The sequence below is a fragment of the Lycium barbarum genome, chromosome 4 (genome assembly GCF_019175385.1).
Source record: "Lycium barbarum isolate Lr01 chromosome 4, ASM1917538v2, whole genome shotgun sequence".
NCBI classification, from domain to species: domain Eukaryota; kingdom Viridiplantae; phylum Streptophyta; class Magnoliopsida; order Solanales; family Solanaceae; genus Lycium; species Lycium barbarum.
In genome coordinates, this window is record NC_083340.1 from 22335715 (window position 1) to 22353839 (window position 18125).

An 18125-nucleotide genomic window follows, 5' to 3' on the forward strand; every position below is an offset into this window, starting at 1 on the left:
ATAAGAGAGGCGAGTAAACCACAAAAGAAGAAAGTGTTACAAAATTAAACTTAGGGAGATTTACGTAATTATTTCTTTAATTTTTTGGATATAATGACTTTATAGGTACCTAACTTTGAATAACATTTTTAATATAAAACAAATATAAATAACTTTATTGAGACATTTGCTATAGTTCAATGACCTTTTAAGTTATTCACTGTTTTCATACTAATATTTGGACTGGTCATTTTAAGGCTAATTAAGTCGTAAAATATCATACATTAGATTAAATTCTACCATTCAACGATTAGATCATGTTTCATTATACATACGCCGTTTTGTTTCACCATAGAATTTTGACATCGAAACTAAGCCCAGAATAAAGAAATGAGATTGATGACAGAAATTTGCATGGAGGCAAATATTTTATTTCAGATCTAGCAACAACTAGAAAGATAGCTGACATTTTTAACAGAAATAAAAACAAAACCGCACACTGCAGTTTAATTTTGGCACCATAGCCACCACACCAGGACTTAACACTCCACAAGCTTGATCTCCGCACTGTCAATGGAGATACCTTCGCCACCTTTCTTTGGAACCAGAGTTACCGCAATAGTGTCTTCATCTTCCAGGCCATTGTCCTCCAACAGTTCAGTGATGGCCAGCTGGAAAGTAACACTCGTAACATGAGTCGTATTATCTCCATGAACATGTGGCAAGCTAGTATAGCTCCCCGCGAACTCTGACTTGTCAAGCTCATCAGCATTCACAGTCTTGTCCACGTTAAGGAACACATCGAACCTTATATATTTGCTATCATCATACTGTATCTTGTTGAATGTCAGCATCTCCTCCTGTTCATTTTTCTCCTGTGAAGTCCTTGACGAAGCCGGCCTATTGATGGAAAAGGAAATGGCTCTGTCCAGCTTCGCGAGTGGGAATACCTTGCTGGCTGGTGGAAGTGAACCTGTATTCACTTTCCCTGTTGTGGTCTTTCTTATTGGCTTAAAGTTACGCCATGGGGTGGGCATTGGCGCGTAATCATACCCCATCTTTTTAGTGTCCAAACAGTCTCGGACTTTCACACGGAAAGGGTTGCGATTTTCATCGTAGAAAAAGAACTCTGAGTTCAACCAATCTTTTTGTGTCAGATCCCTTCTTTTGCCTCCGGTTTGTTTCCACTCGGACCACATCCGGTCCACATTGGCATGGTGGCAATAGAAAACCGGGTCTAAACCAGCAGAGTAGAAATTACCCATATTCTCACCATGTGGCTGCCTAGGGTTGTCACCGGTCCAGATGTGGATAGGAGTATGAGGAATATTTTCAATAGTTCCCATCCCTGGACTTGGATCAGTTCCCAGAGGGTAAGGCTGACCAAAGAACAGCAACGGGCATGGAGCATTAGTTATCATTTGACGGTACATTAGAGTTAAGTTATTAGTCATCGTTTGGAGTTGAGTTGTTTGGACCTCGTCACCGAAATGACCAAGATCGACTATGGTTCCGTTGCGGTGACTTTGGTTACGTTTCTCGTCATAAAGGGAAGAGCCTGGAACATCGAACATGGGAGGCAAACGCATACCCTTTGGATGGTCCCAGTTCCAATATGGCAAACCAAATGTTGGGTCATTGATTAAAGAGCCCAAGATTCTCTCATAGAAGTACAAGTACCATCTATGGAAAGGAAAGAAAAGCCAAGAGAAGTGCACTTGCAACTCTTTGCCACCAACTTTGTAAGCACCATTGCAGTAAGCACAATGGATATTGGCTTGTTGCTTGAACCCAAGAGGGTCAAAAGGGTCTTTGTCAAGTTCCCTCATTCGGCTAGTGGCCAATTGGTACTTGGCAATGTACTCCTCATCGGCAGCATGAGCAGGCGGACGGATACGGAGTTTAGTCATAGAAGGGAACTTGTAATATGGAACGCTGTCCAAATCTTCAGGTTTAGGAGGGCAACAACTGTATGACACCTCCTCTTTGTCATTTATATGAGCTCTACTACAAGATTTGAGATCAGGGGGTGGTATAGGAGAAGCAGTGGCTAATGGTGCAAGATTAGCAGCACCATAGAGCCCTCCTAAACCAAGAAGCACATTTCTCCTATCAACACCATCAAGGTTCTTTTCATGCTCGCCAGAGTTGTTGGCGTTGCATGAAACCTTGAAACTTTGACTACGCCTTCCATGGAGGAAAAGCTGGGAGGGTTTTGCTACGAAAGATGTGTTGGTGAAGGAAGAAGAGAGGGTTTTGTTGGTGCATAATGGTAGAGTAGTAGTAGAAGAAGCCATTGTCGGGATGAGTGATTTTAGCTTGAAGGGTTGAACCTTTATTTATACTACACAATTTGTAAAGGTGGCTTGTACAAACGTGAAACATGGAGCTTACTGTAAATCTTATCTTTTAGTAGGAATAATTGCGAGAAAGACTAAACGTAAATGTGCATACAAAGAATAGAAAAAAGGTTATCACGTTTCTGACCACATGTGCATGAAGGATATTTGATCTGGTATAAGCTAATGAAGAAATTCAGAATTAGGATACTTAGTAGGCGTTTGGCCAACCCATGGTTTGAAACCATGGTTCCAAATCACAGTTTGGACATAAGTTTGGAACGAGTCCGGAGCTTAAAAGGCACAAATTTGAACCAAATTTTTTAAAAGAATTTGTGGCCTACGCAATAAACCAAAATGGATTAATCGTGTAGTCCTACACAATTTACCCATTTTTTAACTGTTTCCGTCTTTCCGTCCGTGAAGTTTTAAAAAAAAACAAAAAAACTAAAGGGCAAATCGTATCCCACTACACGATTTGCGCAAAATTCTTTTTGCAAATCGTGTAGATGTACACGATTTGCAAAATTAATTTTGGCAAATCGTGTACATGTACACGAGTTAACTCATCCCACGTCAATGAATTCAATGAGCAATTTTAGTTTAATTCAATGAGCAATATCCCACGTCAATGAAGCTGTAACAATAACTTTTATGCCTTTAGCTAAACATTTAATCACTTTGTACAATAAACAAATTGCTATTATTTGTACAATAAACAAATTGCTATTACTCCCTCCGTCTCAAATTATTTGTCGTGGCTATTAAAAATAGTTGTCTCAAATTATTTATCGTTTTAAAAGTTCAACACAAAATTAATTTTTTTTTTTCCATTTTACCCTTAGTAAAATTTTGTTATTAATGAAGATGACATGCATATATGAGAGTCAACATTTAATGAAGATAAATTATAATTTAGATATAAATAAGGGTAAAGTAGTCAAGACTCCCTCCTAATTAACATTTCTTAAGAGTCGTATAAAATAAAAAACGATAAATAATTTGAAACGGAGGGAGCATTATATTTCATTATTCAAACATGTATAGTTAACTATCGATCAATTACAAAACTATTTTAGCTTTAATATGATATAGAAGGTGGACTTCTTGTACTCGCTATTTCATCAGGAAAAAAATTATCCTTTCAAAATCATATTAAAGCTAAAATAGTTTTGAATTGATCGATAGTTAACTATACTATACATGTTTGAATAATGAAATATGATGCTCCCTCCGTCTCAAATTATTTATCGCTTTTTTATTTTACACGTCTCTTAAGAAATGTTAATTAGGAGGGAGTCTTGACTACTTTACCCTTATTTATATCTAAAATATAATTTATGTTCATTAGATGTTTACTCTTATATATGTATGCCATCTCCATTAATGACAAAATTTTACAAAGGGTAAAATGAAAAAAAATTAATTAATTTTGTCTTGAACTTCTAAAACGATAATTAATTTGAGACAACTACTTTTAGTAGCCACGACAAATAATTTGAGACGGAGGGAGCAATAGCAATTTGTTTATTGTACAAAGTGATTAAATGTTTAGCTAAAGGCATAAAAGTTATTGTTACAGTTTCATTGACGTGAGATATTGCTCATTGAATTAAACTAAAATTGCTCATTGAATTCATTGACATGGGATGAGTTAAATCGTGTACATGTACACGATTTGCAAAAGATTTTTTCACAAATCGTGTAGTGGTATACGATTTGCCCTTTATTTTTATTTTTTTAAACTTCACGGACGGAAAGACGGAAGCAGTTAAAAAATGGGTAAATCGTGTAGGACTACACGATTAACCCATTTTGGTTTATTGCTTAGGCCACAACCCCTTTTGGAAATTTTGGTCCAAATTTGTGCCATTTAGGCTCCGGACTCCGTTTGGAACCATGGTTTCAACTTTTTAAAATATAAAATTTAACTCATAAGTTTATATTTTGTAAAAAAAGACATATAAGTTGGTAGATATTTTTAACAATTACCCCCATCAATCATTTACCAATCTCATTAACTTCTACCAATCTTTATTTATGTCTACCAACCTTTAATTTATGTGGGAAGATTATATTAAAGAGTAGTTACATTACTATTCATGTTAAATTTTCGTTTTTATTGAACTAAAATTTGATTAATTGATGTTGCATTTTTTAGAAAGGCCTTCTAGCAGTGTACTAATTTTGTTATAAACTATGATTTGCTCATTTGGTAAGATTATATAAGAATTGAGAATGTTTTGATAGTTTTCACAATTTATGGGGTTTTTATGCCTATAAGAAAAAATACAACTTAAAATGTTCAAATTGTATGTCCAAACATGGTTTCAAACCATGTCCAAACGGGGCCTTACTTTGTACTTGCTTTTTGGACAATATTTGTTGAAGTTTGGAAAACAAAAAGAGTATTTAAAGTTGTAGTGAAGGTATAGTTTGGACAATGTTGTGTTTGAACATGAAAATTACTTGAAAAAAAAGCTACTCCTAAAATTTTATGAGTGAAATCAATATTTCATTCAACAAATACTGTTCAAACTAATTTTTCAAATATTTATTTGAATTTCTTTCCGAATATTTGAAATAATATCTATCTAATTAAGTCGGCCTTAAATAAGCAAATCTACCTCTAATGTGCATGGACGACGCGCGAGAAAGAGCAATTGACAAGTCATCATCCTTCCAAAACTTTGATCTCTATATTTTGTTTTCCACTTACAAGTCACACTTGCTTATATTTTATGATCATAACTTTTGTATGCTTATGCAGTATAGTAACTATATCTTTCCATGCCATTATATTAATATCTTTTAACTAAATCAGTAGGACTATTAAGTGAAGACTTAACAAAATAAACCGGTAGAAAGTTTTGTGCAACAAGTGCGCTTTATATACATCTGTCTGCAACCACTTGCTCAATTCTTTATGTTGATTTTACAGCTAGCTTTTTCTACATATAGTAAGGTATTTACATGTACAAAGCTTTTACTACAGTAACTGTTAATTCAAGGAACAAAACAATAAAGGAGATCCTTAGTGGGAAGGTATGGTTTTAAATTATTGAGATTTGAGTTATTCGAAAGTAGTGGAAAAAGGAATACAGCATGGGGCCACAGAGGGCAATGACGGATCCGGCAATGACAGCACAAGTTGTGTCAAAACTAAATGATCAAATTCAATTGTCACCAACCTACATCAATCAACCTACAGGAGGAAACACACCTCACCAATTTTTTTTTTTTCCGGTAATAGTTATTGTCACAAAAATATTTATCAACAATTGATTAATGTTATTAGATTCAAGGTCGGTAAAGCCTTTAGCGACATTTATTGTTAGGACTGAAGTTTGATATTACCGGTTATAATTAATTCTAAAATATAATTAGCGATAATTAAGTATTATCTTAAATTAATTGCCGCTAAAAATATATTTTGTTGTAGTGAAATTAAACCTACCCATCTTGACTCAACTACACAGCCAAACATAATAAATATCAATGAGGATTTGGGCGGAGGAGGATCGTGGTTGTTGGGAAGTAAAGGAATTGGAGTTATTCTTGTGGGTCATGGCTTGCTAATTCCGTATTGTTGGCTTGGCGGGTTTGTTCTGGGCTTTTCTATTTGGAAAATTTATGAAGCCGTCACTTTTGTAGGATAAAAAAAAAAATTGAACTAAACTAATACAAAAATATATATATATATAAATAAGTTTCACGCACTAATTTAGTGTGTGAAAGGACCAAACTGAAAAAAAAACAGTTTGACCTTTCACGCACAAAGTTTGTGCGTGAATCAGCCCACCAAAATTTTCCCACCAAACTTTTGACCACAATAGGACACTTTTTGATAAAGTATGAACATGTCAATGTTTTAGAGAGAATATATTAATAGAATAAAAATATTAAAGTTAAGATCAGAGAGAGAATAAAAAAATGATTAATAAGCTGGCACAACCAATTTGACAACCGCCACCCTCCACCTCCAGCCGGCTGCCCTCCATCGCCGCCGCCTTGTACCAACTTTATTTTTTGCAATATTTAGTATTTTTTTCATACTTTGACCAACGATTAGTCGTGTGTCAAGACTCCGAAACGTCAATATTTTATATAGAACCTGATATTTTTTTTTGCGTACAATAATGTAGGTCCAATACATCAAGGATACGTAGACGTTCGGATAGTCATTTTAGGGGTTGAAAAGGTGCCCGAAGTAAGTTTTGTTTGAAAAAAACTTAATGTTTTTTCCATACTTTGACCAACGATTAGTCGTGTGGCAAGACTCCGAAACGTCAATATTTTATATAGAACCTAATATTTTTTTTTGCGTACTATAATGTAGGCTCAATACATCAAGGATACGTAAACGTTTGGATCGTCATTTTAGGGGTTGAAAAGGTGCCCGAAGTAAGTTTTGTTTGAAAAAACTTAGTATTTTTTCCATACTTTGACCAACGATTAGTCATGTGTCAAGACTCCGAAACGTCAATATTTTATATAGAACCTGATATTTTTTAATGCGTACTATAATGTAGGCTCAATACATCAAGGATACGTAAACGTTCGGATCGTCATTTTAGGGGTTGAAAAGGTACCCGAAGTAAGTTTTCTCGACATATAAAGCTGATTAATTTTCTCGACATATAAAGTTGGTACTGTTTCTATAACGCAGTATTTTACTGCGTTATAGATTTTTTTTTTTTGGTATTGTTTCTATAACGCAGTATTTTGCTTCTATAACGCAGTAAAATACTGCGCTATAGCACTTAACGGCTCCGTCTTCGTGAAGTGCTATAGCGCAGTATTTTACTGCGCTAAAGATACTTTGGAAACTTTTTTTTTTATTGGGGTATTTTGGTTCAAAGTGATTTTTTTTTTGGGCATTTTGGTTCCGAATCTAAATTAAGGAGCAAGAGAAGGTGGCGGCGGCGGAGGGCAGCCGGCTGGAGGTGGAGGGTGGCGATTGTCAAATTGGTTATGTCAGCTTATTAGTCATTTTTTTATTCTCTCTCTGATCTTAACTTTAATATTTTTATTCTATTAATATATTCTCTCTAAAACATTGACATGTTCATACTTTATCAAAAAGTGTCCTATTGTGGTCAAAATTTTGGTGGGCTCATTCACGCACAAATTTTGTGCGTGAAAGGCCAAACTGCAGTTTGGTCCTTTCACGCACTAAATTAGTGCGTATTTAGTGCGTGAAACCTATTTATGTTTTTTTTTTTTTGTGTTAGTTTGATTCAACTTTTTTTTTTGTCCTACAAAAGTCGCGAATTCAAAATTTATTTGGTGTAGCTATCTCTAAGACTTATTTATGGATAGTAACTATCCTTTCTAATATTTAAGTTTAGTAGCTATATTATTTAAATTTTACAATTCATAGTTACCCCATTTTTTACTAATTAACTGTGCTGCCCCCGTATCTCTACATACACGCTACATGTTTATCTCTCTTCCTAAATATACTCTCTCTTCCTAAATACACGACAATTAACTCCCCAATTCTCTCAATTTCTTCCATTATTCAAATCATTTTCTATCACATCTTCAATTCTCATATCTGTTTTTCACTCTCCATATCTCCTCATTATTCAAATCAGTTTCTATCACATCTCCAATTCTCATATCAGTTTCTTGTCATGAAGATTTGAGCAACTAACAATTTTTTTTAAGTGAGTACATGACTCATATTGAGAGTGTTGATGAAATTAGTGAGGGAAAGAGAAAAAATATGAAGGTCATGGAGAAATAATGTTGTTAATGGATTTCTGTTTTGGATGACCAAGGAAATAGAGATGTCGAATAAGAGAAAATGGAGAGCTGAAACATGTTTTATTACAGTGTTAATAGTTCCTTAGGTGGTGTAGCATTATATTATCTAGGAGCAAGAGAATAGGTTGTTGGTAGAGAAACACCATTGATGAGAGTTGTGAAGTTTCATGCCCACCAAGTGTTTGATAAAATGTTTCAGTATATTTCAATGTATTTGTGTGTATTAACAACATTATATTTAATTTTCAGTGTATTTCAGTGTATTATTTCACTGTATTTCAATGTATTTATCTTATATTTTTGGCAAAAATATAGTGAATGTTCCAAATATATAGCCTATTTTTGCTCCACTTTGTTTTCACGATTTTGTATCTCGCTGTATTTCAATGTATTTCTAATTTATGAAACAATTATGATATATTTCATTATATTCCATTGTATATACGCATACTACAACTTTATATTTCTTAAACAATCAACCATATTTTATTGTATTCCAGTGTATATTTTTCTGTATTTGAATGTTTTTAGATCTTTAGTGATTTTTGAATTCAAAAAGTTTTGATTGTGATAAAAGTTGAGAGAGATTGGTGAGCCGTTATAGAAGAACAACCGTTATGCGTGATTTATGAGAAGTTTTAAATTGAATCCCATTTAAAAAAAAAAATAAATTTGTTCCATAAATAGGGCCTGATTTACTCTCTGGTGATTTGCGTTTCTTGTATTTCACTGTATTTTATTATATTCCATTGTATATATGCATACTACAACTTTTGAATGGAGTGATTTTGTTGAGTTTTTTTGAATTCAAAAACTTTTGAATGGAGTGATTTTGATTGACAGACGTGAGCTGTTATGGAACCTCATAAGGTTTGCGTAAATCATGGAAGCATTAATACAAATTACCCTTTAATTTGGAAAATATTTTTATTGCCTTAAATAGAGCCGTTCTTTACTCAACAACGTCGTTGTATTTCGCTGTATTTCTCTGTATTTCGAAAACGCGAAATTTACTGGAAATACAGCCAAAAGCAGTTACGAATTGTAATTTTTCAAGTTGTAGCTATAAATTGTTAGAACCTATTAAAAGGTAGATATTTGTGTAAGTTTCACTTTCTGTTTACTGGCATAGGGCTGATGGCTTTGGGCTACGCAAAAATTAAATACCAGCCCATTTGAAGGGCAAAATTTATTTATTTTTGCGTGGATCATCCTTCTTCTGGGGTGGTATTTAACTTTTGTCCCTCAAATTAGTGGTCTTTAATTTTTGTCCTTCGCCTGTTCTGGATTCGAATCCCAGTTTAGTTAAAAAAAAGAAAGAAAGGAATTTCGCTAAAATTCTGCCAAACTATGCCTTAAGGTAAAGTTTTAATCTGAATTTTTTTTTTTTTTGAAACTGGTAACTGTATGTAATCTGGATATTGTCTTGCTTTCAGCATCATTGATAATGTTGTTTTGGCTTTTCAGGCTCCAGTTAGTGATTGAGAATATAAAGTCACTCTTCTTGATATTGCTTCGATGATTGATTTGGCCCCAGACATGATAAGTAAAGGTCGTGAATCAGAGTTAATGCCAAGGAAGGCAAATCCAGATGCTCCAATCACTGCCTTTAGGTTAGGGTGATTATTAGATCTAGCTACTTCAACCTCAGCTCAATCATATTGAATTACCTCGTGACCTAGACGATGTTGGTTGTCTTCAAGGCAGAATTTTAAAGCCAAATTCTGCTTTAAGGAAGAGTTTTACCCAAAGTTTTGCCTTAAGGTAGAATTGAAACTCTGCCCGAATCATGCAAAACTCTGTCTTGTGAATCCAAGCTCTGCTTTAATTTTTTTTTAAAATTTTTGACTGAGCGGGGGTTCGAATCCGAAACCAAAGAGTTCTAACGAAGGACAAAAATTAAAGACCACCCCAAAATAAGGGCATTCTTGCGAATTGCCCGGCAAAATTTAAAGACCAGTCCATTTGACGGGCAAAACCGTGCAATTACTTGGTTTGGGGTTTCTTCGTGGGCTACAAGGGTAGAAGAAGACCATTTTTATGTGTGGAATACCCTTCAAAGGCACTTGTCATTAATTTTTGTCCCTCAAATTTTTAATTTTTAATTTTTATCATTCGCCTAAAACCCATGGGTTCCAGGTTCGAACCCCCGCTCAGTCAAATATTAAAAACAATTGCAAGGCAGAAGTTTGTAGCAAAGTTAGGCCTACTTAGAGGCAAACTTCTGCCTGAATGGACCTAATTTTGGGTAAAAGTTGGCCTAAGGCAAACCTCTACCTGAATAGTAGGAGTGTCAATGGGACGGTTCGGTCGGTTATTTTAAAAAAATTATACCATCCCAATTCTTCGGTTATTTTATTTTGTATAACCAAAATTAGACTTTTCGAGACCGTCCCATCATCTCGATTTTTCTTCGATATCGGTACGGTTTGGTTAATTTTCGCTTATTTTAGCTTTAAAGTGTCACTTAAGAATACACCACATCAAAATGTAACGACACAGACCTCTACAAACCTATTTGTAGTACACCATCAAATAAAGCTTCTATTTGTTTCTTATGAAATATTTAATGTAAAAGCTATTAAAAAAACTACACAAAGTAATTAAACTGAAATGTGTTATATCAAGTAGCAAGACAACAACGATGGTATCATCGTGACATGAATCCTCACTGATTGACCAAGGAGAAGAATAACTTGCCAAAGACAACAATGTTGAATTGAGCCAAAACAAATGTTAGCTTATAGGCCACAGAAACCACATCTTGAATTTGATACATATATATCAAGCAACATAGTAGAGGAGACCAAGATGGAGTTAAACTTCTGTTGGTGCTAACTATAACAAAAAATGCCTACTTAAATCATCTAAATATATGACCGTATGACTATGTATATGAGGTACTTTTAAAACTAAATCCAATCAACTAAAGGCCCAAAATTTAGTGGCCAAAATTCTTTTTTATATTTAAAATAGAACTTATAAAATATATTTTATATATTCAATTTAACATATTTTTAATATATAAAATATATTTCATACATGTAAGGCTATTCGGTTCGGTTCGGGAATTTTTCGGTTTTTTGTATAAATTAAAAAGACAACCCTAATTGTTAAGGACAGTTATAAGCTTTAATAAAAATTCACGATTTTATTGAAAAAAACACTATAAATCGGTTCGGTATGGTTAGTTTCGGTCGGTTTTTCATATTTTTTTGACACCCCTACTGAATAGGCCTAATTTTGCTACAAACCTCTGTCTTGCGATTATTATTTTTTTGTTTTTTTTACTGAGCCGAGATTCGAACCTAGAACCTCGGGGTATTAGGCGAAGGGCAAAAATTAAAAACCAACAATTTGAGGGGCAAAAATTAAAGACCAGTGCCTTTCAAGGGTAATCGTGCAAAAGTTTTGGGCTTTTGTTTTGTTTTTATTTTCTTTTCTTTCCTCTTAAAACTTTTTAAAAAATAGAATTTCCAGGAAAGTTTACTGAGAGGTTTTGTATATCATTATGAAAATACAATAAAGGGGGAAGGGGGGAGGGGGGATTGGATCATACCCCTGATATGCAAACCCAGATTGCAAGCCACCTAAGCAAAAGGGAATGTTTAATTTGTGAGATTAAACATTCCCTGAGAAAGCCAAGCTATACGTTTAGCTAACAAAAATGTTGGTTTTGTCCTATCTTATCCTGATAGTAGGAAGCTGTATTCTATCCAAAAAAATAAGGTCCTTTAGCTCCGCTTGGCATCTGGTCAAATCCGTGAAAAATAATTTGATCATCAAGAGCGGTGGCCAATTTTGCCAAATAATCAGCCACTTAATTGGCTTCTCTATAACAATGGGAGAAATTAACATCAGCATGCTCAATTATGGAATTATTGTCCTTCACTATAATCTTCAGATTGAGATTGTTGGGAAACTTGTTTCTCCTCGGGTCACCTACCACCAGTGTTTAAAAAGGCAACACTCTTTCTTGGCTAGTCTAGTAGACTATATTCTAGGTCATTCGGAAGGCGAGACGTTTTACATAGGGCGTAAGCCCGATGGGTATTTAATTTTTTGTATTTCATAAAATAATATAATTATAATAAATATTTTTAAATAGGTAAAATTACATAAAAAAATATATAAAAAAAGTGTAAATAAATTAAATATATATATATATATATATATATATATATATGTGTGTGTGTGTGTGTGTGTGTGTGTTTGATCCTCACAAAAAGTCAATCAAAGCAATCCATTATACGCCACTTACAACTTGTAATTATATATAATATAACCTTAAAAGTATAAACAATACAATGAAATAAAAGTTATTATGAAATGCAAACCAACTCTAACATCTTAACTTTCAAACAATGAAAAAATCACAATTTGTTAAAACAATATTACTATTATACAATTCATTATATCTCCCTATAAACAACTTTATCAGTATTATAATTGAAACGTAACTCCTTCATGAATAAAAATAAAATTACTTTCAAATAGAGAAATAATAAAGTATGATAATTTGATACATAGGACAAAAGACCAATGACAAGTGAAAATTCACAATTCGGTTATCAAAGAAATATTAAGTGATATTCACCCTCATGATGTTCTCATATAGTAAATATGCAATACTACGACTTGTTATTTGAGTTATACCCAATCTTCTTATTTCGGTAAATGAAAAATTATTAAGTATCAATCATTTGTTAAAGAATTATGAGGGTCAACGGTTTTAATTAAGGAATTTAACATATAATTGTGTAAGAACTGTTAGGCGAGCCCTGAGCGTTGCGCGTTAGGCGTGTTTAGGGCGTACAATCGGGTGCTTAGGGCGTACAATCGGGCGCTTAGGGCGTAAGCCTCACAGGAATTAAGCCCCACACGTGAGCCCTGGGGCATTTTGCTAGTGCCCCGCCCCGGGGCGAGCCCCGAGGCGAGTCCCAGAACTGCCTACCACCAAAGAATTCATATCGATAGTCTAACAAAAGTGGTCACTATCTTTAATCATTTTAGCAGCAAACTGAGCAACCAAAGCCTCAACTATGTTGCGATCTTTACTCTATAGAGGTGCAGCAAAGGCGAACAAAAATTCCCTGAATCCCCCGACTTTATATTACACTAGTTTCTGAACCCAATACTGATGAATGGTGGAGGTAATAAGGCGTTGAACTCAAAATGTCGTGAGCAATGTTAATAATATAAAAGGTAAACCTTAATTACATACCTCAAGCAATATATAGAATAATCTTGTTGATTTATAATACTAAAGTCTCAACGAAATAAAATTTAACTGCTATGCGTAATTCTCGTAACGTTCTTTACATGATTTTGAATTATTGAGTAATTTATTAGTGGCAATAGAAAGGGTCGAAAAGGAATTCAATAAAGAATGCTCATCTTTTGGAAAATTGTCAAGCTTAGTGTCACACAAGCATGAATGAAAAATTATACTTCAATTTTTATTTCTAAAATTCATGTCATAAAAATTATAGACAAAGGAAAGATAAACAGAAAGGGTGAAAATGAACATCTGTGGCTGTACACGACACTGTGTTAGATGATAAATTATTAAAGGGAAATTTGTGTGAGCTCTCTACTATAGGATCACTATTACTAACTATTACCTACATTATTAAATATTTACTAATATTACCAATATTATATGTACACGAAATTATCCCTTAAAACCCAATTAAATCTTTCATAATGCTTATAAGTTGGGCGATCTACCGGTCTTTTTCTTCTACGGGCTTTTTTGTTTATACACTCTTATACACTATTATGCATTATTTATACACTTATATAGGTAATGTATATAGGTAATGTTTTACCTTGTATAAATATGTATCAAACCTTATATAAAAGTGTATAAACTTTGCTAGCTACGATGACTTTCAGTTACAATTCTTGTTTAAGACCAGTTCAAATATCTTCTACCAAATGACCCTAAATTTTGTGGACAACCTCCTTAGTCAATTTTTAACAAGTCTAAAAAACATTCGGTTCAATTTCTCACAAAAATCATATTCGAAATTCAAACTCACTTCTTTAAGCTTACAACAATAATTAAAGCTGGTTACCTTTCTAATCTAATTTCACCATCCAAATTTTACAAAATTAGTACTCGAATCACGATTTAAGCTTCAAACACAACAATAAATCATGATCATTTGTTGGACTGTCAATCTGGCAACAAAAACAGATTGGTTTGTGTTTTGAGCAGTGGATGACTTGGTAGGAGATTTAGCAACGAAATTTGCTTGAAGTGTTGGGTTGTGACTTGCACTCGCTAGGGATGTAGAGTTCCCGTTTGCTCATAAATTGTGCGATCTAATGGTCTTTTTCTTCCAGGAACTTTTTGCTTGACACTCTTATATATTATTATGCATTCTTTATACAATTATATAAGCGATGTTCTACCTCGTATATACATCAGTTTAAAATCAATACTCTAATCAGGTTTTAAGCTTCAAACACAACAATAAATAAAGTTTTTTCAACTATCAATCAATAGAAACCACAATCACGCACCCTAGAATTTCGACCTTCCCATATTCGAGCTTCTCAAAACTCATCAATGGTATATTTCAAAATAACTCGCAGCCTTTTGAAATGTCAGGTTATTTTGAAGTAGTTTTGTGATTTTTGAAATTGTTTCAAGGGAATCTCAGATTGGTCTAAACGTGACTCAACATTGTCCAACAACAGTGGCAAGTGAAATGTAGTATGGAACTGAAAGTGGAAGTCAAAAGAGGAATAAACAGCATAGAAGTAATGAAAGAGAGACCGGGTGAAATTTTATTTCAAAATATATGCATTATGGGTCCAATCGAGTAAGATTAAAAATATTGACCCATTTTGGCTATAATATTGGTCGGGTGACTCAAAATGTAGATATTCCTAACTTAAATCCTACATATAGTTCTAACATGTGACTTGATTTATAAACTTATTTTTCAGGAAAAAGAGTCATATTTGCCCTTGTACTATTCAACAAGGCTTAATATTACCATCCATTATAGTATCAGTCAGCATATGCTCCGAACGTCACAAAAATAGCTCAAAGTTGTCCTTCCTCTTTTAACCTCATCCATATTAGCTACATGGCATGTCAACTCTCCACACTTGCCATTCTTCTTTCACCACCACTCCAAACCATAAACACCTTCTCATATCTACCATCACCACCAACATAAAATCATCTTTTTATCTTCTATTTGTTAAAAAATAAATATTAACAAAACCTTTAATTTTCAACGTCAACATATCTAATGGTAATCGCAGTAATCCTCCTCACATAATAATCTTCACAATACACGTATCACAAGCTATTAATTCTTTATTTACTTCTTTTTTTTCTTCTTAATTATCTAGTTAAGTATAGAAGGAAAGTGGATTTGGTTTTGTTTCTCAGAAGTCGGAAGTACAGAGTAATGAATACTTCTTCCAGTTGGAATGAAGTATTGATCCTTTGGATCATTTGTTTTCTTTTATTTTTAGTTAGTTTAGCATTATTGTACCAACTCGATATTTTTTCAAATGTTTAGAATTGCTCTCTTAGTCATAGTTTATTTAATTTTAGCGGGTTTCATATCGTATGGGGTAATTATGAAATATAGTTATACAATATGTGAACTTGATATATTGTTTAAGGGAAATTGACAAAATGATACTACTCCTACATATTATTGGCATCTTTCTAACGTAAAAAGCTTTAGCAAATTGTAGGCTAAAAGAATTGGCACAACTTAACCAACTAAGCAAAGAGGTGGCTAAATAATAGGGATGAATAATTTTTTTATCCTTTATTTAACATAACAAAGCAAAGAGGTGGCTAAATGATAGGGATCAACATTTTTTTTATCCTTTATTTAACATAACAAAGCAAAGAGGTGGCTAAATAATAGGGATCAACATTTTTTTATCCTTTATTTAACATAACAAAGCAAAGAGGTGGCTAATAATAGGGATGAATATTTGTTTTTCTTAATTTTAGCTCCGTTTTAACTTGGTTTAATCCCAATTCTCTTTATAACTCAATGCATCTAAAATAATAGACATATACACCAAGAATATCTTGATATTATCGATAAAGAACACAACAATAATAATAATTGTTTTTGTACCAGAAGTAGTGTACGAACACTGCAACTGATTGTTGTACCAGAAGTACTGTAAGTTGTAACATTAAGTTTTAGCCTATTTCATTGATAAATAAGCATGTGGGTTCCACATTATTTGAAGTAAACCACGTGTACCTATCTTTTACAGCACTAATTGGGTCTTACAACATTAGCCTCTGTAATTCTCTTCCCTTCGCTGCTCCTTTCTATCTCTCCAATTTTCCTCGCTACTGTTTTCATGCTTCGGAGCGCCATTTCTCTGTTTGGTGAGTTTTTCAGCTTTTTCTCACTTATAATACTTGTTCAGTGATCTATTCTATGTTGTTTCTCTCTGTTCGTTACTCTTTTTAAAGTGTGATTTTTTATGCTGGGAAAAGGTATTTAGGGTTCTCGGTTCCAATTTTTGCAACGAAATCCATGCATCATGCATGTATTCATTTTTGTTAATTGAGCTTCTCGCGGGTATTGTAAACTCTGAGAAATTAGAGAAGAAGCCAGGTTTGGCATTAAAGGGTTCAAATAGAAGTTCCACAAATGATAGTTTTCATCGGGTAAGTGAGTAGTTTCGTTGTCCATAGTTTATTGGAAAAACATTAAATTACATTCTTTAACCATGCTTCATTTATTCTAATTTAGTTATGTGAGTTAAGTTTATTTTCTTCTATTTCACGAAGGATCTGTGTCAATGATAAAATGATGTTTTCAGCAGTATAACATGTGCTTAAATTGTGTAATTTCACTTTGGGATTTTGTACATTAATCAATATGTTTTCTGTGCACTGTACATCTGTGGACGTATTCCACTTAAGCAGAGTAAATCAATAGTTCTGTTGCTGTTTTTCAAAATAGGCACCATTATAGGCTAATCTGAGCTCTCTTATTGTTTAAAGATTGGTTTTCTTCTTACTTTTGTTTTTGACTTCCCTAAAGCTTTTAATTGGATATTAAAATAGCCTGATATGATTTCAATTTCTCCCTTCTTCGTCCTGCATTCACCAAAGATGCATGAATTAAGAATTGTTGGCCCGTGCGCTATGTTTAGATATGAAAATACTAAACATTTATATAGTACTAATAACTAACCAAATATACGTTAACTTCAGCTATTACGAATATATTTGGATTAAAATACAAAATTATAATTAAAATAAAACAAAAGCTTTTGTGGCGACCTCAAAGGCTGCCACTACAGCTCCACCTTTAGCGGCGACAACGTCGCTACATAGACCTTTTCGAGCGACCAATTATTTGTCGCCACAATACTTTTTCCTTCATATGTTATTAGAATAATTAATTAGCAAAAGTATAGTTATGTCTAAAAAAAACACCCCAAAAATATATTCATTTGTGAAAATTCCTCTTTATATAATTAGGGATTAAAAAAATAATTTTAATCTAAGCTTATTGGGTTATCCGTTTAACCATTAACTGAACCTGTAAAACTCAAACCGAACCGATAACCCAATAAAAAGTTTTACAAAATCGTTTACAAACCGTTATCTCAATAACCCGATACCGATAAACCAATAGCGTTTTTATTAGTTCGATTTATCGGTTAAACCAGTTTTTGCACACTCTTAGTTGTAAGGGAAGAATCTTCACAATCAAACAATAGGAGGCGAACGCGTGTCCTTTGGACGGTCTCCGTTCCAATATGGTAAAGAGAAAGTTGGATCACAACAGTACTAGCAAAACTCGAATTACATGGCGATTTTCTTGGGAATTTTGAAGCAAAATCCGCAGGTAAAGAAGTTTCCTGCAGATTTTCCTGCCAATAAAATTTTCTTGAAAAAACGCTTGTGGGTAATTATTACCGGCGGCTTTAAAATTACCCAGGTAACTTACTTGGGGATTTTAGTTTCGCATGTAAATTACCTACGGATTTTTTCATAGGAAATACTAAAAAATTTTG

General features: G+C 33.6%; 1 protein-coding gene across 1 annotated transcript; it reads right to left on the reverse strand.

Moving 5' to 3' along the window:
• Window positions 1–375: 375 nt before the first annotated feature.
• Window positions 376–2304, reverse strand: LOC132635548 (catechol oxidase B, chloroplastic). Its single transcript, XM_060351977.1, has one exon. The coding sequence runs from the start codon at window positions 2274–2276 to the stop codon at window positions 519–521; it is 1758 nt and encodes a 585-aa protein (XP_060207960.1). The 5' UTR covers window positions 2277–2304; the 3' UTR covers window positions 376–518.
• Between the last annotated feature and the right edge of the window lie 15821 nt (window positions 2305–18125).